At 40.4% G+C, this 22685-nt stretch overlaps 2 protein-coding genes across 2 annotated transcripts in view; one reads left to right on the top strand and one right to left on the bottom strand.

The window, feature by feature from the left end:
- CFAP221 (cilia and flagella associated protein 221) overlaps positions 1-21005 on the bottom strand; it is a 127135-nt gene extending 106130 nt beyond the window's left edge. The window contains exon 1 of the mRNA XM_027854742.1: positions 20971-21005. The gene's annotated coding sequence lies outside the window, so the exon portion shown is untranslated. The remainder of the gene's footprint in view (positions 1-20970) is intronic.
- Positions 21006-21320: 315 nt separating this feature from the next.
- SCTR (secretin receptor) overlaps positions 21321-22685 on the top strand; it is a 77754-nt gene continuing 76389 nt past the window's right edge. Inside the window, exon 1 of the mRNA XM_027854678.1 lies at positions 21321-21610. Within this exon, the coding sequence (XP_027710479.1) occupies positions 21560-21610 (51 nt within the window). The 5' untranslated portion in view covers positions 21321-21559. The remainder of the gene's footprint in view (positions 21611-22685) is intronic.

The raw sequence follows: 22685 nt of genomic DNA, 5'->3' as shown, positions 1-22685 counted from the left end.
TTCTTAGAACAAACTCTAGGAGGCTGACAATGCCCATTGGGCAACTCTTCTCTACTAAGTAAGCCAAGGCAAGTCAACAATCAGTTATTAAGAATTCACTTGTGTTATCACCTGGCACCCTCACTTTGTGCTTACTTTCTCAACAAAGGATTTTATATCAATCATTTACTCTTATCCATCAGGCCAAGATCTAATCAGCAAAAGAAACTCTAAGTTTGGGCTAATGGGTGTATTCCTGTTTATTGTGTTTGCTCTGGCAGGTTTGGGAAAGAAAGATATAGCTAGAAAAGGCTGAGTACAGCAGCTCTTGGTATAACTGAATTTTTAAACCCTTTCCCCCAACCCCATCTTCTTCTGGGTGATGCCTCTGTTCTTGCAAAGAAGGACGTATCCAAAGACATATCCAAGGACATATCCTTGTAAAGAAGCATTTTCAGTCGTTTCCTATCTTGAAGTCACAGGAGAAAGGAGAATTCATTCCACCATGTTTCCTTCTCTCACTGTTTCATAGCCAGTAGTGAGCATCACTTGTGTCCTGGAGGCCAGCAAAGTGAAAATTATAGTTTGATACTTTAACTGCAGTTCCTCAGAGCTAGTATTCCACCAAGTCACTTATGCCATCACATACCTCCTCTAGGACTCTTCCAGATACGTGGAAGATAGCTGAAAACTGGAGAGCTAGACAAATAACTGTTAGTGGGCTAACTGCACAAGCCGTTACCCATTAATACCTTAGCAGAGTTTCTTTACAATTGGCAATTTGGCAGAGTTTGATCTAAGAAAGACAAATGAAATTAGGCTGCACATTTATTTTCTCTCAAGCTGGCAGTTCAAGTGCATGCTACAAGCTACAAGCTACAAGGAAAGGCTGAACTCCCCTAAGGAAGCCAGTCTAGGACTGGGCTCAATTTGGAAGTTGGGATGCCCAGTTTATATGCCTTTTCAACAGGGGCTGAGCTGATATTACCCCAATGATTATTATCATTGTTTTTCCACCCCTCAATCATACCAGACTACTCCCAGCCTTGGGCTACCTAGGCAGAACATCTGTCTCCATCCAAGCCTCAGCAGAACACAACGGAGCTTCCATACCTTTGATTAAATCAATTCGGGCTTGGGTTGGGGTTTGACCAGGATAAGACTCAATGCAATCTCATTATCAGTGATGTCCTTCTGAAGAAGAAACTGAACTTTGGAAGGAGGGAGCTGGGGGGAAGCTCTGAGTCTCCAAGATACTGATTACAAAATAAGAAAAATCATTTTTCACACAGTTCATACAAAATCTTTTTTAATAGATAAATCTGATAATATTTTTCAAATTTCTGCTCAAAACTCTTAAATGTCTCCCTATCCTTTATGGAGGGGGTAGCTAGGTGATACAGTGGATAAGGTGCTGGGCCTAGAGTCAGGCTCATCTTCCTGAGTTCAAATCTGGCCTCAGATACTTACTAGTTATGTGACCCTGGGCCCTTAATTCTGTTTGCCTCAGTTTCCTAACTGTAAAATGAGCTGGAGAAGGAAATGACAAACCACTCCAATATCTCTGCCAAGAAAACCCCGAATGGGGTCATAAAGGGTCAGATAAGACTCAACAACAAAATCCTTCATGGAGTAAAGTTCAAAGTTCTCAACCTAGCATTTAAGGGCCTCTATTGTCTGGCACCATTGTATCTTTCCAACTTCATGGCATGCTAATATTACAGTTCTTTTCTCCACATACTCTATAAACCAGACTACTTGATGTCCCATAAACACACCCTTTACTTTCCTATCTCTATCTCTTTGCCTTACCTTCATGCTGTTTCCTCTTCCTGAATCCTACTTCTCCTAGCCAACCACAGAATATCTTTTCAAGCCCAGTTCAATGATTAATTCTTTTACAAAGCTTTATTTGAATGCCCTCAGACCTTTCTACCCTTGCACCTCACACTCCTTCAGTTCTTTTCTACCTTAGACCCTTGCTTACACTTTCCATGAGCTCTTTGTTTTATGTTGTAATTGTTTCATGTGTCACATTCCCTCACTGCACAGTAAGCCCCATAATGTAAAAGATTATATTTTTTCTAAATTTCTCTTATTGCCCCCCTTCAGTGCCTAGCAGACTTCAGAATTCACTTGTGTCATTACCTGGCACCCTCGCTTTGTGCTTACTCTCTCAACAAAAGATTTTATATCAATCATTTACTCTTATCTATCAGGCCAAGATCTAATCAGTAAAAGAAACTCTAAGTTTGGGTTAATGGGTGTATTCCTGTTTATTGTGTTTACTCTGGCAGGTCTGGGAAAATGTTGATTCTCCCTATTATCAAGAGAGGTGATATGGAAATTGATGTCTCTTTGACCAAGATTTAGATGACCTAAGTCAAGTACCCCAAGACCCTCATTTTGATATGGCCCACCTCCCAGTGTGTTAACCAATCAGAGTTGATTGCCACCTCTTGGGAACACTTACTCTTTGGAGGGCATATAAACTGCCACCTCAACCCCAAAAGAGCTCTGTTCCAACACTACAGTTACGTGCTGCTTTGAGAGAAATAAAACATGGATGGATACAACCTAATTTGGTTATCTTTCTTAGACCAAACTCTAGGAGGTTGACAATACCCATTGGGCAACTCTTCTTTACTAAGTAAGCCAAGGCAAGCCAACAATCATTTATTAAGTACCTATTATGTACTAGGGACACAAAGAAAGGCAAAAATAGTCCCTGATCTCAAGGACAGCACAGATTAATGGAGAAGATAATATACAAATAACTGCATGCAAAAAAATATATACAGGATAAAATGGAGTTAAACTAAGGGAAAGAAAGATACTAGCTTTAAGGAGAACCAGGAAAGGTTTCTTGAAGAAGGTGGAATTTTAGCTAAGATCTGGAAAAAAATGACAGAATTCAGGGGGTGGAAATGAGAAGAGAATTCCAGGCATGAGGGGTGGTCAGTGAAAAGGCTGTGAGTCAGGAGATGGAGGGTGGGGTCTAAGGAAGAAAAAAGACTGAATCATAGTATACTTGGAGGGAGTGAGGCATAAAAGAACTGCAAAGATAGGGGGAACAGGTTGTAAAGGGCTTTAAAAGCCCAACAGATTTTCAAAATTTGATCTTGGAAATAATCAGGAGCCATTGGAGTATATTGAATAGAAGTGCAATAGTCAGATCTGTGCCTTAGGAAGATCACTTTGAGGGCAGTTAGGTGGTGCAGTGGATAGAGCACTGGCCCTGGATTCAGGAGGAGTTGAGTTCAAATCTGACCTCAGACACATAACACTTACTAGCTGTGTGACCCTGGGCAAGTCACTTAATCCCATTGCCAATTAAAAAAAAAAAAAGGAAGATCACTTTGACATCTGAGTGGAGGATGGACTGGAGTGGGGAAAGCCTTGAGGCAGGCAGACCTACCAGCAGGCTATTGCAATATTCTAGCCATGAGGTGATGACAGCCTATACCAGGGCAATGACAAGAGTTAGGAGAGAAGGAGAAATATAAGAAGGTAGAATTCATAGCAATCGGCAACTGATTATATATGAAGTGTGAGAGAGTCTAGGATGACACCTAGGTTGGGAGCCTGACTAGGGGCATGGTGGTACTTGGGAAAGTAATATAACAACTACAACAACAACAATATTTGTATAGGACTCCTAAGGCGTCTGGTTGGTTGGTTTTTGTTCTTGACCAAAATGACATCACTGTGACTGATCAGACCAATAGGAGCTCAGCATGGAATGCTCTACCACAGGTGGGACACAAATAGTCCAGTGAACATTTGGGGTGGATTGTTTTTTGAACTCCTAAGGTTGACAAAGTGCTGAAGCACTTTTAGTAATTTATATTATCTCCTTTGATATCATTTGTTCATAAACCCTAAAGCCCTATAGAAATGTAAATTGCTATTGTTAATACAAAAACTCCTGGTGAACAGCAATATTTTTGGAGCTCTAAAGAGACCAGTGGGAGGAAATCTTTTTTCCTTCTGCTGAGTTGTAGCAAACAAGCCTTCCCTAACTACACTTCAGAGTCTAAATGCCAGTGGTTCTCCAAGGGTATGCCTCAAGTTCCCTCTTCGTGTACCCGCATAGTATGGGATTTACACTTGTGATTGCATACAAAATATGAGTTTCCCACCACTATGCCAAGGTTCTTCACAGCACAGTTGCTGTGAACAACAAAAAAGAAATAAAGAATTGAGAATCACTGCCACTTGGAATGACAGTGAGAGATAAAACGGGCTACAGAAGAATTCTACCTTCTCTCTCTTCTTTTATGGAGAACTCACACAGGGCAAGCATTCACATGGTGGCCAGAAGAAGTGATACAAGGACACTATTAAGGTCTCTTCTAAGAGCTTTGGAATTGATTATGTGACATTGGAGATACTGGCACAGGACTGCCCAGCATGGCATACCCTCATCAAAGAAGATGCTGTGCTCTATGAACAAAGCAGAATTGAAGTAGCTCAAAAGAAATGTGAGATGCACAAATTTAGAGAATCTACCCCAGATGTTCATATGGACTATTCGTGCCTGACATGTGGTAGAGCATTCTGAGCTGCTATTGGTCTGATCAGCCAAGTTGGACACACTGTAACTTGACTCTAGCATAGTGATGCCATTTTGGTCCTCTTCAAGAATAAAGGACAACAACCAACCAACCTCATCTATTCATTCCTCTTCCCTCTCCAACCAGGGCTAGCCTTATGCATATGGCAGACTCCACGACTTCCTGCATAGTATGATTTGAGAAATATCTTCCTTACTGTCCCCCACCATTCCTGAAATCCTCATGGTTAGAATCCCTTTGGATAATAGCCTAAATCCTCTATTTAAATACTCTCACTAACATAGACTGATTAAACAGATGACTTAATAATCACGATTCACATTTCTATGAATTTTAAGGTTTATAGAAGACTTGTTTTACCACAGTTCTATAAAAGTTGATGGGTTTTTTTCACTCCTATTTTCACAAGGAAACTGAGGCCCAGAGAGTTTGTATGACTTGCATAAGTTCATACAACTGTTATGGTTGGAACAATTAGGGAATCCAATTCAACAAACTTTAATGAAACCATTTACTGTGTATAAGACAAGACACTGTATTGTGTGGTGGTACAGTATTTAGAGAACATGTCTTAAAGCCTAGGATAAAGTCCAGTTTCTGATCCACATTATACATAATGGCTGTGTGACCATAGACTAGTCAGTTAACATTATAGAGAAGGGAAGGCGGGGGGGGGGGGGAAGCGGAGTTGAAGGAAGAAGAGAGGGAGGGAAGAAAAGAGAGAAAGAGAGAGAGAGAAGAAAAAGAAGGAATCATCACAGGAAAGTAGGACAACTTTGAAAGTTACGTGAAGAATTTATAAATGAGGAAACTAAGGTCCAGAAATATTGTGACTTGCTAAGCTTACACAGATAGTAAGTGGTAGACCTGGAATTTAAACCTGATTCTTCTGCTTCCAAATTCTGTTCTCTTTCCCCCGTACAACATTGTACGCAGAGATCAATAACAGTATCTCAGATGCAGGGTTAGGATTTGGGATTCCTAAAAAGTGATTACTGTGAGGGCAGCTAGGAATAAGGAGGCTTCTGAAGAGGAAGTAAACATCTCTCTCTACCTAAGGAGCATATTTCTTCTTACTACTAAGCTGTGCACCACTGACCTATTGCTGTTGTTTTAAAGTCAAGCTGCAAGTCAACACACTTTTGGATAAATAGAAGGGGAAAACAGTTTCCATGAAAAAAAATATATCTTCTCCCCCTCACCACCGTTTGGTGGCAGAGTTATTTGGCAGAAAGGTTTATTTAGAAGAAAGATCTTTGTCTAAACTCTCAGGGGTCAAGTTTGAGAAATCCAAGATGGAAACTTCTGGTATTCAGCTTAATTTTACTTTTAAAGGGGAATTAAGTAAATCCTTCTTTAACCAGAACCTCTTCCCTCTTTCAGTCTCATTCACTCAAAACAACCAGTCTCTTGCCCCTGGCCTCCAGCTGCCCACAACACTCCCCGAAGAATGGCACACCATTTTCAAAACTTTCTGGTTATGAGTCCCATATTCTCTGTAATTTGTTTGACTTGTGAGTGGATAGCAATTCTGCATAATATACTCTGAGGACTGAATATAGAGTCATTCAACAAATGCATATTAAGCTTCTACTATGTACTACGCACTGTGTTAGGCCATAGTGATATAAATTTAAAAAAAAATTGAACAGTCCCTGGCCTCATTCTATTGGAAAAAAACAACATAAATATGAATAAATAAATACAAAATACAGACAGTTCTTGCTTAAAGTAAATTTACATTATGCAAATTAGACTTTACCTTAATTCTGAAAGAAATCCACTTTTGAAAAAAAAAACACCTATGTTAACTTTATAGGACTGTACTCTCTCTCTGCTCTGCCCCTCAGCTCAGCACTGAGGCCTCCCTACCCCCTCACTCCCACACCAAAAAAATAAACTAAAAACATCTCCAAGAAAAAGCAGAACTGTGTTGATACGGGGCTTGGCTTGAGACCTCCAGCCCTGGGAGAAGAGACTTTTGACCCACATTTGCCCACCTGCCCTCAAGTCCAGTCCACGCCCCTCTGGGTCAGTCTGTCTTCCCTCTGTAAGCCCATTAGTAGGGCGTGTCTGTCTCAGGCTCCTCGTGTTATCTGTCCTCTCCTGTCTACACCCATGTGTGGCCTCACATGTATGTTCCCTCCCTCCCCACCCAGTTGGCCCTGTTTCTGCCTTTCTCCCTCTCCCTTCCCTTCCCCAAATTCATGCAAAATCATGCAAATTCATGCAAAAATCGCTTGAATAGAGGTCTGCAGAACAGTCAACTTACCTGAAGCGAGAACTGCCCATATATACAAAGTGATTTCCATGGCAGGTAGTGGGGTGGGAATAGTAGGGATCGTGTGTGGAATGTCTCTAGCAATGAGCAAATCAGACTGTAGCCTTCATATAGAAGGGAGAATCTGAGCTGAGCCTTTAAGGAAATTGGGGGTTTCAAAAGACAGAGGAGAGATAGTAATACATTTCTGGCCCTGGGGACAATTTGCACAAAGGCCCAGAGATGGAAGATGGTCCCTTGTGTAAGAAAAACAGCCAGGAGGTCAGTGTCACTGAAACAGAGGAGAAGAGTCATGTGCAGTAACCGTGTCAAGGTAAGCTGGAGCTAGATTGTAAAGGGCTTTTAAAAGTCACATGAATTCATATTTTATCCCAGAGGCAAGAGGAAGAAACTGAAGATTTTTGAACCAGGGAGTAGCATAGTCAGACTTGGACTTTAGGACTAACTATGCCAACTATGTTGGGACTGGTCTGGGGAAGAAACACAGGGAGACCAATTAGGAGGCTATTGTAATAGTCCAGACAAGAAGTTGTTTTTCAGTTGTGTTCAACTCTTAATGACCCCACTTAGGGTTTTCTTGGCGAAGATGAGGCAAATAGGGTTAAGTGACTTGCTCAGGGTCTCACAGATGATAAGAGTCTGAAGTCAAGTTTGAACTAAGGAAGATGAGTCTTCCTGACTCCAGGCCCAGCACTTTACCCACTGTACCACTTAGCTTCCCCAGAAAAGAAGTGGTGATGGCCTAAACCAAGGTAGTGTCAGGGTAAATGGAGAGAAGTAGGTGGAAGAGGTACTATGGAAGTAGAATAAGCAAAGCATTGCAACTAGCTGGATGTTGTGGGTGAGAGAAGGAGAGGGCAAGGTTGATTCCAAGTCTTAAACCTGGATGACTGAAAGGATGGTAATGACCTCAGAAGAAACAGGAAAATTTGGAAGAAGAGAGGGTTGGGACTGGGGAGAGTGGAAATAACGTTAAGTTCTATTTTAGATGTGTTGAATTTGAAATGCCTGTGGAACATCTACTTATAAATATGTAATAAACAGTTGGGACTGAAGCTCTGGAGAGAGATTAGCATTGGATACATAAATCTGGAAATCATCTATATAGAGATGATAGTTGATCCCAAGGCAGGAGGCCCAGTGGATACAGTAGTGGGCCTGGAGTCAGGAAGACCTGATTTCAAATTCAGCCTCAAATACTAACTAGCTGGGTGACCTTGGGTAAGTCACTTAACCTCTGCTTGCCTCAGTTCCTTAATTATACAATGGGGATAATAATAGGACTAACATCCCAGATTGTTCTGAAGATCCAAATAGATACTACTTTTAAAGCACTTAGCACTACAGTTCCAGGCACATAATAGGTGCTTAACAAATACTTATTCCTTCCTTCCTCTGAAGAGATCACTAAGAAAATGTAGAGAAAGAAAAGAAGCGGGCCCAGAATCTGAGCCCTGGGGGACTTCCATACACAGAGGACTGAGGAAGTATTGTAATAAAATTTAAAATAGTCCATCGAGTATGTAGTTAATATATAACGGCACAGATAATGCGCATACACAATGACATACATAAGGAGCCAGCCTTGGGTAGTGGAAAGGAAAGTAGAAAACTGCAGTGGGAATTTTGGCTCAGAGATTTAGTAGCACTGTGACCTTGGGCAAGTTTCTGTTTCCTCATTGGTAAAATGAGGATGTTGGGCTAGATTGGGATTCTTAGATTTCAGGAAAGTCTGTGAATTTCAATAGAAAAAGACTACATGTTTATTTTCACCAACCTTTAATTGAAATTTAGCATCTAAGAATAATAGCTATAGAATTATCTTATTGATCTCATTTCTATTTTCACTTGATACCACTGATTTGATGGATATAAAGAAGCATATATATTGCTATATTACAATTAAAAAATATCTTGATAACTGAATTTCATTATGGTTGGTTTCTTTTGTAGTCCTAACAAATTTTATATTATACATTTAAGAACATTGTTCTGAGAAGGGTTCTGTAGGCTTCACTAGACTACCAGCAAGGTCCATGATTCCCCCTTTCTCTCACACCCCCAAAAGGTTAAGAACGTTGGGTCTCGATGGTGGATATGGTCCCTTCCAGATCTCAAGCCCATAAATAAATAATAATAAAATAAAATAACAAAATAACAAAATAAAAAATAAAGCATAGGCTTTACATTACAAAAGTGCATTGTACAGTTGACTTAAATGATTGTAATTAGCATTATTTTTACCTAATCACACCTTTCTGGGGTCAGTCAGAAGGAAAAAGAGAAGAATTGGGTGGAACAGGAAATTGCTCTGATTTTCACTGAAGTAACAAAATCATGGGGATTCACAGGATCAAGAGTGGCAATGGACCTTAGAGACTATGTATCTCCTGCAGTTTGATCTTTTCACTTTATAGACTAGGAGCCTGAAGCAAGAGAGAGGATGAAATTTGCTTAGGACTCATGGACCAGTAACCCTTGCCAACCCACGTCTCTTAACCTCTTAGGGTACAAGAGGCAGCTCTAGAGCTATACATTTCTTATCTTTTGCCCCTGCTTGGGCAGACCTTGTTGGTGAGCAAAGGACTATAGCATCTATTCCACTGAGTTCGTGTATATTTGTGAGAAGGTGCACCCCAACTGGGAAGATATTTTGCTATTTTTCTTTCAATATCATTTCAGTAAATGCCTTTACTTTGAGCTAATTGTTTCCTCTGTCTTGGCTGTTGAAAATTGACCATATTGGGAGGGGTGGGGGGTGCTATATCAAGTGACTTTCCTGATAAATGAGAATCAGCATGACAGTGTGGAGCTCAGCATCAGGCAGCCCAAGTTTGAATCTGGCAATCTAGTAGCTGTGTGATCTTAGGCAAATAATTTAACTTCTTTGAGTTTCCCTTTCTATGAAAGGGGGATATTAATAGCATCCACCTCACAGAATTATTATGAGGATCAAATGAGGTAATGTGCGTAAAATGTTTTGCAAACATTAAAGGGCTATAAAAGGTCTTCTGTTATGAATGACTAATTACTACCTTCCTCCCCATCCCCCATCCCCCACCTCCCACTCCCAAACCTTTAACTCTACTAGGGATGTTTGCTTATTAAGCTAAATGAATCTGATTGGTAGAAATTTGAGCAGAATAAGGTTGGTATTTGGGGTAGTTAAATTGCAGCTGACCTAAACTCAAGGGGAAGGGAGATGGGCTTGCCTACACCACTCTTTCTTAGTCACCTTAGCTGGAACACCATTTGTAAATATGGATGTGCTCCAAAGCTCTGTTCTGGGCTCTCTTCTCCATATACAGGATGTCCCAAAAGTCTTAGTGCCATTCTAAGCCACTGCAGGTATGACCTCATCTACTTCTATGATCATCTCTATTCAGATGACTCCCAACTCTACTTTTTCAATCCTCATCTCTTTCTTCAGCATTAGTCCTGTCTATTGGACATTTTCCAATGGATCCCACAGGCATCTCAAACTCAACATGTCCAAAAGAGAAGTCATCATCTTTCCCTCCAAAATTACTTCTTCCAAAAATTCCTATTTATGCCACGAGTATCTCAGTCCTTCTGGTCTCTCAGGTTCAAAACTTCAGAATTATCCTCTTCCCACTTGGTGGCTAAATCTTATCTAGTCTATCTCCTTATCTCTTACTTCTCTTCCCTTTCTCTAGTTCCATAATGGCCACAATCACTGCCTCATGGATCACCCAGTTTCATCTCTCTTCTTTACAACCCACTTACAATTCTTTACAATCCACAAGGAAGAAACAGGGATTTTCCTAAAACACAAGCCAGACTGTCAGTTCTCTATTTAGTAAATTCTGTGATTCCCCATTACCTTTAGGTCAAATACAAACTCCTGTTTAGTATTTAAAGCCTTTCACAAGCTGACTTGAACCTACCTTTGCAACCTTGTTTATTATTCATTACTTCCCATGTACACACACTTCAGTTTAGCCAGACTGGCTTTCTGGATGTTTCTTGTAGGTGATGTCACATCTCCCATATCTGTACCTTCGAACAGTCTGCCCCCCATGCCTGGAATGCACTCCCTCCTCCCCTCCACCCCCTGGATACCTTGGTTTCCTTCAAAGCTCAGCTCCAAAACCATCTTCTATTCAAGACCTCTCCTGAACTTTCCAGCTGCTAATGCTTCCCCCACACAATTACATTGTATTTATTTTGTGTACATGTTGTATATGCTTATTTTGTGTATACTTATGTGTGCAAGTACTCTCCCTCTATAGAAGGTCTCCCTGTAATGAAAGCAGAGACTGATTCATTTTTGTCTTCATATTCCCAACACCTAGCACAGTGTTTGTGGAGGGGAGACTAAATGCTTATTGATTGCTTAATAAGTGCTTATTGGTGCTTAATAAATGCTTGATGATTAATTGTTTAATAGACAAAATTTTGAAATAAAATTTGGTGTTTTTTTATATCTTCCTACCTCTTTTTCTACCTCTCTTCCTCAAGGGTACCACCAACCTCAAATCATCTACACCAACAACCTCAGTATCATCCTCAATTCCTCACTCTTATCCATCCTACACGTCCAATCTATGGTAAATCTTATTGTTGCTACCTTCATGAGATCTCTTATATTTGTCCACTTCTCTGCATTCGCATAGCCACTACCCCATTTGAGGACCTGATTACCTGTCTCCTAGATGCCTTCTAATAGAGCTCCCTACCTCAAGTCTCTCTCCACTCCAATGAATCCTCCATTTCAAATGCCAAAGTGATTTTTCCAAAGCATAAGTCTGATCATATCACCTCACTACTCAATAAACACTAGTGGCTCCCTATTACCAACAGGATCAAATATAGACTGCTCTGGTTGGCATTTAAGCTCATTGTAACCTACACCTCTCCTAGCTTTCCAAACTTCTTATACCTTATTCCTTTCTATGAACCCCCTGACAGCTACACGGTCCAACTTCCGCTCTGTCTCTCATCTCTCTGTCTTTGTACTGGTAAAGGAGTGTCATGAGCATAGCTTCTACTCTTCTTCCTCCTCTTTTCACTCTTTCTTTGTTCTCCTCTTTCTCCTAGCAAATGGACTATAGGCCTCAATTAGGGAAAACTGACTTTTGCATATTAAAGCTTTCCATGCTAGTCCAGTTAACTTAGGTATAATAAACCAACTGCCACCAGAACTCTAGGTAAAATTTCAAAGTCAGCAAAGTTTTTCTTTGCAGCCTTGCTATCTATAGCACTCTCTTGCTTATTCCTAAAATATCCACTGTCCTTTTTGTGTTATCTGATTGTTCAAAGTATCCTATTTCATTTAAGTGTGGTTTTCTATTCTAAAGTTTTTCCTTCTTCCTAGTCCTAGTCAAAATGTGCATTCTTTGAAAGCTTGATTCTCAGAGTAAAGAAATTCACACTCAGGTATGAAAATGAGGCTTAATATTTCAACGGGTGGGGCATTTATTTGTACTTTAAAAAGGAATAGGTTAACTGAAACTAATTTATAATTGGTTGAATTCATTTTAATTAAACAAACATTGATGAAAGGTATGCTAAGGAGAAAACATTCTGTTAGGTTCTGGGGAAGATAGGGATGTAACCTGCCTTTAGCCACATCCAAAGGTGAATGAGAGACTTTGGGGAAAAGCACTGACTTACTGGATTTACATTATCAAAACTCTAAAACTTGGCCTCCCCCACCTTTGGAAAAATAGATTTGGGTAGAAGAACCAGAAAGTCGAGCAGGTAGGAAGGAAGAAGCCATTTGCAAGCAAGAGACCCAAGTACAGAGCCATGGACAGCAGATGGCTTTGGTCTATCATGAGCAACTGAGATTAGCCCAGAAGATAGATTAATGACATATTCTTTCCTAGCTTCCTCCCTCTCTCCAGGGAAGAAATAGAATGTTCCTGTGGACTATTTGCTCACTTTAACTTCCCTGGTTCCCTCTGGAAACTCTGGTCTTTGTTCTAAATGCACACTTTGGTTTCTAAGCTTTTGAGTCATAATAAAATGTTGGCTAACATAAAACCCAGTGACTCAGGAATCTAAATGGGGGGGGGAGACAAGAGAAGAGAAGAGAGGTGAGAGAGAGGAAAGAGAAGAGAGAGAAGATAGAGAGGAGACAGGGAAAAGGAGAGAGAGAACAGAAAGAGGAAAGGGGGATGGAGGGAGAGACAGAGAGGGAGGGAGAGATAGAGACAGAGAGAATGAGAGGGAGAGAATTCCCTATTTAAGAGAAATGAAAATTTTGTCCAGATATGCCTAGGCCTTGTGGGGCTGAGCTATTAGGGTTGAGGGAGAGACCAGTATTGAACTGCTACAAGCTAGCAATGAATCCAAAATCAGGATACTCTTAGTTTTTTGTTTTGTTTTTTTCAAATGAGCTAATAAAACCCCCTAGTCTGGGAGCAAGCCCAGGTAGACATTTTCATTTCCCTTGAAGGTAGCCATTTGGTACACAGGGCTTTAGAAAGTCACATCATTGTGAAGGGAGGGGGAATACATTGTTCATAAAAGAAATTGCTCCTGAAGGACAGTGAGTTGCAGGGAAGCTATACCTACCTCAGGGGAGGTGTCCAAGTACTCTCAGGGTATGCTCACATTAGTCCTCTGACCTAGGGGATGATTGACAGCACTGCACACTTGCTCAAAAATAAAATCCCTACCAAATTACCTTACCAAAAAGAAATAAATAAAAAAAAAATCCCTACCCCTAAATCCTTAAAATTTAGTAGGAAAGCAGGAATACATAAGTAGTTGTAACTTAAAATAGGAGATCACTATAATAGGACTATAAAATACTCTAGAGTAAAGAGGAGGGAGAGATAACTTCTTAAAGGAAGGGAATCAGGGAAGGCTTCATGGAGGAGGTGCTATTTAATTAGAGGGATTTTGATAAGTGGAGATGGGGTGATGATATTGTAGGCATAAGGAACAGTATATAAAGGTAGGTAAAGCAAAAGACATGCCTGAGGAATGAGCGGTTGGAGAGGAAGGCTAGCAACATGGTGTTAAGGACAAATTTGCTGGGCCAGGGATTAGTGTGTTTAGCAGAAAGACCTAAAATCAGATGACCTAGGTTCAAATCTCACCTCTGATACTACCTCTGTAATTTTAGGCAAGTCACTTAATCTCCATGGGTCTCAGTTTCCTCATCTGTAAAATGAAGGGGTTGGCCCAGATGCCTCTGAGGTCCCTTCCCGTTCTAGATTTATGATCCTATGATCTTTGAGTGTCAGACTAAGCAACAAGTTTGGACTTTGTTCAACAAACAACAGAGGGGGCTTCTGAGGGTTCTTAAGTAATGGAGTAATACAATTTAAGCCATCCATTAGGAAAATTAATCAGACATCTGTGTGCAGGACAGAGAGACTAGGGACAGGAAAATCAGTCAGGAAGCTATTGGAACAGGCCAGAGAAGAGGGAATAAGAGTCTAAAGTAAGGATAATGACATCAGAAATAAAAAGATTGTGACAGAAAGGAGATATTACAGAGGTATAATCAACAGGAACAGAAACAGAGAAGTCAAGAAGGACGAGTCTAGTGTGGAAGTCACAACTCCAAAATATCTTTCAGATTTATTTCACATTATGCTCTCTCAAAAGTCTTCTGTCCATTTCTCACCTACAAACCTTTGTGATTCCCAAGCTTGGAATGTTTTCGCTCTTCATTTAGGAATCTTAGAATCTCTAGCTCCCTTAAAGGATCAGCTTAAATGCCACCTACACAAAGCCTTTCCTTATTTCTCTTGCTGTTATCACTTCTCACCCCAAATTACTGTTTACTTCATACAAATTTTTCTATTTTCTAACCTCTGTGCAAAATACTCCAGTAGAATACAAACTCTTTGAAGGCAGGAACAGTTTTCATTTTTGACTTTGTATTTCCTGAGGCTAAAAAAGTGCCTGGGACTTAGGAGATGTTTAATAAATTGTTCAATTGAGTGTAATAATTAAGTGGGAAAAGACTATTAATTAATTAATTATTTGGTCCAGTTAGAACTGGAAAATATCTTAGTGGGATCTGTTCCAATCCCTTCATTTTAGAGATAAGGAAACTGAAGATCATGGGTTTAGTTTTGATTATAAGGAGGTTAATACCCTCTAGATCTCTTGACACAATTCTTAACACTCCTCCCCACCCCCACATGTACATAATACAGACTTTATTTAATTTGCCATGAAGCAAAATAGAGTATATAGAATCAACTCTGCAGTTCTCCCCTTTGCAAGAAGAACCCAAAAAGCTCAATCTAAACACTCACTAGATGGAAACATTATTTAAAATAGGAAGCTTAGGATCAGGTAGGTGGTACAGTGGATAGAGCTCTGGCCTTGGAGTCAGGAGGACCCGAGTTCAAATCCAGCCTCAGACACTTGATACTTACTAGCAGTGTGACCCTGGGCAAGTCACTTAACCCTAATTGTCTCACAAAAAAAAAGGCAAAAAAAAAAAATAGGAAGCTTGTAGGCAGATGGGTTGTCCAATGAATAGAACATTGGACCTGGAGTCTAGAAGCTTTGAGTTCAAATTCCAGGTGACCAAGTCACTTAAACTCTGCCTCAATTTTCATCATCTGTAAAATAGGGATAATAATAGCACCTATCTCACAGAGTTATTGTAAGGAATATTAATAAAATGCCATGTAAATGCTAGCTATTGCTATTTTTATTATAGGTTTAGAACTAGAAAGTACTTCAAAGGTAATTTGTTCAAACCCTCTCACTTCACAGTTGGGAAAATTAAGACCCAGGGAGGCTATAAATGTTTTGGCCAAAATCATTCAGGTGTTAAGTGTCAGAGGCTGCACTTGAACTCCAATCCTCTTATCCATTGGCAGTACTTTTTCCACTGAACTATCCCATACCCTAACCATCTTATAGAATATGTCAGGGAGGGACAGGAAAAGGCAATCCAATCAAAGTGAACTAGTTCCACAGTTTGAGGGCCTCTCATCAGTTGAGGTGACTGTAAATAGAAAGTATGTATTATGTAAGTGGACAACTTCAGAGACACAAACATCATTTCACAGCAAGACCTATATCCCATTCCAAGTCACTAACTGATTTAATAAACTAATTCAAACTAAAATATTATTGATTAATAATAATCTCTTTCACCTAATAATCTTTCTTCCAAGCTCCTATGGTACTGTCTAATCCACCTATCTGGCACATATTTGTTATCTGATATTTTTGAGAAACTTGTCATCTTCTCAAATAGACTGTAAACTCCTTGAAGGCAGGGACCATGTCTTCTATTTCTATATCTATAGCCTAAAACAAACAAATAAAAAAAACAATTAGGGGCAATTAAATGAAAAAAGAAGTGTGGTATTGACTCTAAGTAGAGTAGGCTTTAGTATTGATTTTTGTACATATCTGCTACAGGCAACAATGAGTAAACTATATCTACCTCATACTCAATGATTATTACCTACATTCTACTTCTGGGGTGCTTCTAACATTCAACTTTACATTAGAACATGGGAAAAATTCCTTTCATAGCACCTGTCTCTCCTACGTTACTGTTGAGTTTTTTTTTTGTTTTTTTTCTTTTTGGCCTACCATCAAGAGTTCAGTCAGCTAGCTCACCTGCATTGCCCTAACAAAGATAATGTACTAGAGCCAGTTGAATTGTGTCAACAAATGGGTAAACCAAAGTGTTTGAAAGGAACAACTGGGTGTTGCCCCAGTCTCCCAGAAAAAAATAAAACTTTTGTCTATGGCCCTCAAGGGATCAGAGCCTTTCCTTGAAGTTCAACCTATGCAAAGCTAGCTGAACCTCCAGAGACAGGTGAACATAATATTATGCAGCAAGAATATTTCATTCCATTTTACTTACTGTGGCCAAAGTGATTCTCCTTAATCACAAATCTAACCACGTCACTGCTGTAACAGAGATCACCTTCAATGGCCTCCTTGCTTTCAAAGCCCTTTGTAACTTCCCCACAACCTTCATTTCCAGCCTCATTGTACACACTCTGATCCAGCCAAATTGGCTAGATTGCTGTTCTTTATATGACACTCCATCTCCTGTCTGTGCTCATTTGCATTGGCTGTCTCCATACCAGGATTTCCCTCCCTCCTCATCTCCACTCCCTCTTATTTTTAGACATAGCTCAAGCAACATCTTCTACAGAAATTTTTCTGATCTTCTCAAAAATAAGTGCCCCCCCTCAAAGTTCCTTGTATTTAATTGTTCTCTTTATATTTATTCTGTATATACTTATATTTGTATATAGGTATATCCTTATTATCCTTCTATTAGAATACCATCTTCTTTTTTTTTTTTTCATTTTGTTTGTTTGTTTTTTGTGAGGCAGTTGGGGTTAAGTGACTTAAGTCACACAGCTATTGAGTATTATGTGTCTTAGGCCCGGTTGGAACTCAGGTCCTCTTGACTCCAGGGCTGGTGCTCTATCCACTGCGCTATCTAGCTGCCCCTAGAATACCATCTTCTTGAGGACAGGGATTGCTACATTTATTATCAATATACCCAGTAACAGAGTACCTGCAACATATTAAGTTTTGGATAAATGCTTGTTGGTTGGGTGACTATTGTTTCCCTTCAGAGTTGCCATTGATTTTCATCTTATTCTTATTTTATTTTACCAGCAAAAAATTGGTTTAGGGAGGGTCACACAGTGTAATTTGTCCTAATTTCATACCTCCTCTGGAGAAATCTAGACCAGTATCCTTAAAGTCTGCTTTGTAATGGAATAGAGGCAGTCTCAGAGAGACAAAGTTGAAATTATTCTTAAAGAATAACAGTTCTCTCAACAATAATGATTAATATTTGATATGCCTGTAGTCAGGTTGTTAGTTTGTACTGGAATGGGATACTGAAAGGGATTGTAGAATTTTTTTTTAGAAGTTATAGAATTAGTTACAGATTTCAGCTTAATATGAGAAAGAACTGCCTAAACATTAGAGCTAAAATGGAGTTAGAGTCCATTAGAGTCCTAAAATGGAACAGGCTACCTGTAGAGGTAATGAATTCCCTTTCACTGGAGGTGTTCAGGAAGAGGAAAATTGTTATTGTTGTTCATCCTTCATTCTGGAAGAGGACCAATGACATCATGAGGGTGATATCTTGACTTGCTCATGAATTGGCTGTAAGTGAGGCTGTGCAAAGTCATCAGCCTCACTCTCTCCTCCAGTCATAAGATTCTAGTGGATGGCCCCAAGCAGAGGAAAATAACTCTTTGTTGGATATGTTATAGAAAAGATTCATGCATCATACAGAGAGTTGTCCTGGGTCAGTGTTTCCCAATGAAACTATATACTGCATACTGGTAAAATATCTACATTTTCTCTTCCCTCTACAATTCAAGTGGAGCAAAAGCTCCAGGTTTGGAAAGCTGGGACCTGGAGGAAGGGAAAAAAGAATCCAGGGGCAAGAAGAGCAGGACAAATGATGAAGAAGAAAAAGAGCCAGATTTTTAAGTTTTTTAGTTTATAGGTTGTAAGAAGTAAGAACTTTGGTAGAAAAAGTTTGTGGATTAGTAAAAATATAGATGGACTGGAAATTAGTGAACATTGAACAAGATGGTCTCTGAGGCCCTTCCAATTCTGATATTCTTTGGTTCTATGAGTGTATAAGTTTCAAACATATATTCTTTAATTTACTTCATTCAACAATAATTTATTAATCCCTTATTATGTACAACAGCACTTTGCTAGGTACAGTGGACACAAAGATGAAAGACATTCCCTACCCTCAAGGAATTTATATATATATATTTTTTATTTTGGCTAGGCAATAGGGTTAAGTGACTTGCCCAGGGTCACACAGCTAGTAAGTGTTATGTGTCTGAGGTCGGATTTGAACTCAAGTCCTCCTGAATCCAGGGCCAGTGCTCTATCCACACTGTGCCACTTAGCTGCCCCAGAAATTTACATTCTTAAAAAAATAACTTTTACTGATGTCTTTTGTTACTATATCACTCATTTCTTAATATACCTCTCCTTCTCCAGGTGAACTCTCCCTTGAAACAAAGATACACAGTTAAACAAAAACAGCCCATACAGTGACCAGTCCATCACCATTAGACTATGGGCAGGGTGTCTTAGGCATTCCTTGTATCCTTGGTATTTAGCAGAATGCTTGATACATAGTTTTGTTGTTGTGCAGTCTTTCCAGTCATGCCCAACCCTTCATGACCCCATTTGGGGTTTTCTTGGCAAAGATGCTGGAGTGGTTTGCCATTTCCTTCTCCAGCTCATTTTACAGTTGAGGAAACTGAGGCAGATAAAGGTTAAGTGACTTGCCCAGGGTCACACAGCTAGTGTCTGAGGTCACATTTGAACACAGGTTTTCCCAGTCCAGTACTGTATCCATTGTACCACCTAGCTGCCTTAATATATAGAACATTCACAGAGAAGTAGGAGAACATTCCTAATATATGGAAATATTTTGGCAGTAGGAACAAGTATATTGTCATTTAGATCAGAAACATGAGGGAAATCTGGTATAAAACATGAAGGGATTGACTTTTGCTTCAAGCTCGTGAATGTAATTTACTTTATCTCATCAGCAATCTGCCTTTTCTCTTAAAACCCTAGACATTTTGTTTGCTCTTCTCTTTTGACTGTATGACAAACTTGATTTTAGTAAAATTATTTCTCATGAATATTGAAAAAATTCAGACAAACATGAGAAGGAAAACAAGAGACTAAAGGGGAAAGTTGTGTTTCCCGGAGAAGGCTAGTCTGGATTTTTGGAGTGGCATATCTCCCCCGGCCATAAAGAACTCATTAATTTGTCACACTTTACACCTTTGTGGAATAGAAAGTCACATTCTTCCCATTATTTATGGCTCATCAATAATACATTAGCTTCTTGTTAATAAAGCTAACAGTCTTTTGTTTGATTTATTTGGCACCTGAAGATAAAGTTAATTTAATCTGTTTAGCATTTGACTGAAAGGTTTATGCTCAACTGACTCCCAGTTACAAACCCCACCCTGTACACTCCACTCCAAATCAGTTCAGCTCAGCTTCACCCCCTCATTTTGCAAATTTATTAGATTGTGCCAGGAATGGTGTCTCATCTAGATTTTGTATCTTCCTTAACAATTGGCAAAGTCCTATACACACAGTAGGTACTTGATATATCCTTGTTAAATTGAATTAAATGAAGAAACAAAGGCCCAGAGACTCAACACTGTTCATAGTTGGCAGAATAATCCAGGGCTCTGATTTCTGGTTTGATTAACTATACAGTGTTTCTTGGTTTCCTGTGTGTCCCAGGACTTCCTAAGATTGTGAGAATGAATGAAATGAAGTTATTGAAATAATTTTTCTTTGGTTTGCTTTGAAAAAGAAAGCTGTACCCATGGGTTCGCAATACAGATTGGACTTGGGAAATACGACCCTATATCCTGGATTTTCATTTCCTGTCTGGACAATTTATCTCCTAAAATATGCTTCACAGACACATTTTTATTCCTCACTGAATCTGCTAGGTTCTGCTCCCTTCCTTCAAACTTTCCTCTTTCTTCTGTCTCCCTTTCACCCCTGCCTTCCCTTTTTCTCCTCCCACTTTTCCTTTCCTTTGTCTCTCTCCTCTTTCCAAGGTCTTTAGCCCTGTCTTATGTCTCTTTTTCCCCTTCAATGCTACCTCCACCACCATCCCCGCCCCATCTCTTAAGGTACTTGAAGTTAGAAGACTTGAGCAAGTCATTCATCCTCAGTTTCCTTATTTGTAAAATGAAGGGGTTGAATAAAATAATTTCTGTGATCCTTTCCTGCTCTGACATTCCATGTTTCAATGAATTCCTGTCCCTCTTCCTCTTCCTCTCCTCTCTCTTCTTTCTATTCTTTTTTCCTCTTCTCTCTGTTTCTTTTCTTTTTCTCTCCTTACCCTGAGAGGTAGGAAGGGAGCAGTTATCCCTGTGAGTGACACATAAAGAAACTGAGGTACAGACAATGAGGCGATTTGCCTAAAAATAACAAGAGGAGGAACAGATACAGACATATCTGGAAGTGGCTGCTCAGTTCTAGGGTCTCCCTTTTCAGATATCAGTAATTTTTCTGGACATGCAATTGGGGGAAGAGGAAAGGAGAAAGGAGGGTCTCATAAGAGGCCGCATATACTGTAATGGAAAAAAAGCACTGGATTCAAATCCCAGTTCTGCTACTTATTACCTCTGTGAAGTCACTTCGCTTCCGCGGATCGCAATTTACCCTCCTGTACAATAAAAGGTTTCAGGCTAGATGGAGCTCCAGGATCTCTTCTGACTCTAAATCTTATGCACTGTATCTCCTTCAAGGCTTGGAGGAATATAGGCTGAAACAGCTTGTGCCACCAACAGCTCCATTCCCTTGGGAGATTGATTGTGCTGCAGGAAAAGGGCCCCATCATTTCGCCCTCCGCGCTCCCACCCTCCGAGGCTCTCGGCAGTCATTACTTGTTGATAGGTTGAGCCCGCTGCAGTGACTGGCCTCTGACGTCTCTTGGCTGCGTTCCTTATCAGTGGGCCAAAAGGAGTAACTGAACAGCGGCCGCTGGAGCCCGCGCAGCCGCGGAGTCCAGAGTCCCAGCGCAGCAGCTGGGAGCCGCCTGGGGATGCTGGTAGCCCAGGCATGCCGCCTAGGACAGAATCGTCCTCTCTCAGCCGGGGAGCAAGGTGGGGAAAAAGTGAACTCATGTGAACAGCTGGGGTGAGGTAGCAGTTGTCCGTGACCTCCTCCCGGGGATGAGACTGGCTGCGTGTGAAAGTCTGTGGTCACCACCATGCAGACCGGCAGCCTGTGGGTGATTGTCTTCTCGTGGGCTGCGCTAACCGTGAGTATCTTCTTCTCTTTCCTCAGTCAAAGATGACACCCCACCCCACCACCGCGCCCCCGCCCAGACACACACCTTAAGATGAGGTCTGTGGAGACTTCGTAGTTAGTTAATCCATCCAAACTTCTGCTCGGCAAATTTCAGCCCTGCAGACTGGACAGGAAGCACCGGGCTGGTAAAGTTGGGAAACTGATTTGGGAAACTTTTAGCACCCAGAGTAGTTTTGAATATGGACGAAAAGAAAAGCTTTCTAGGGTTTAGTAGTTTGAAACGAGTGCAGTTTGACGGGCTACAAGACTACATGCCCCTATTCACTCCTCCATTTCTCCCTTTTTTTCTCCCCTTTGTCCTTTCTCTCCACCTCTTCTTCCTCTGCTTTACCCCCTCCTTCTTAATTCTCTCCCTTCTCTTATCTCTCCCTTTTTCCTGTTTCTCTATCTCTCCCCTTCTCTTTGCTTCTCTCTGCCTCCCCTCATTTTTTGCTAAATCCTTCTGTCAGATTGACTTGCACCCTAATGAACCTTCAGGGCAACATTCAGCCTCTACAAATCTGGTCCAAGAAGCAGCAAGGAAGGATGAGAAAGCCCAGGGTAAAGTGGATGGATGCTTGTTTCTTCTTTCAGAGATGAGATTATCTGCTTTATTGTGTGGATTTTGTTAGCCGAAGTGATTAATCAATGCCAGTGAAATCTAACCAATAGTTCTCCATTCTCTGGCTCCCAGCTTGGAGACCTATCCCCCTAATTCTGGATAGCACTGAAATCCAAATCATTTCCAGAATGAAGATTACTTTCTATTCAGAAAAGTCCCTAAAGTAGAAGAATCTATGTCTTAGTACCCCAGAACCCTGAGGAACGTTTTTCTTGATGTTTCACTGATAGTCCTCTTGCTGTGAATTATGACCTTGCCTCTTCTATGGATGAGTATGAGAGAACCCCCACAGGGCCAACTCAATCAATAACCTCAATGCCAATTTCTATGCCAGGAAAATTTTTTTTTAAACTGGTGTGTCTGTGACATTCTTGCAGGAGTTAGTCATGCAAAGCTGTTCTGGTTAATGTTTTCTCACCTGCAG

The sequence above is a fragment of the Vombatus ursinus genome, unplaced genomic scaffold (genome assembly GCF_900497805.2).
Source record: "Vombatus ursinus unplaced genomic scaffold, bare-nosed wombat genome assembly UNPS02010548.1, whole genome shotgun sequence".
Taxonomy (NCBI): Eukaryota; Metazoa; Chordata; class Mammalia; order Diprotodontia; family Vombatidae; genus Vombatus; species Vombatus ursinus.
This window is presented reverse-complemented; position numbering and strand designations above follow the sequence as displayed.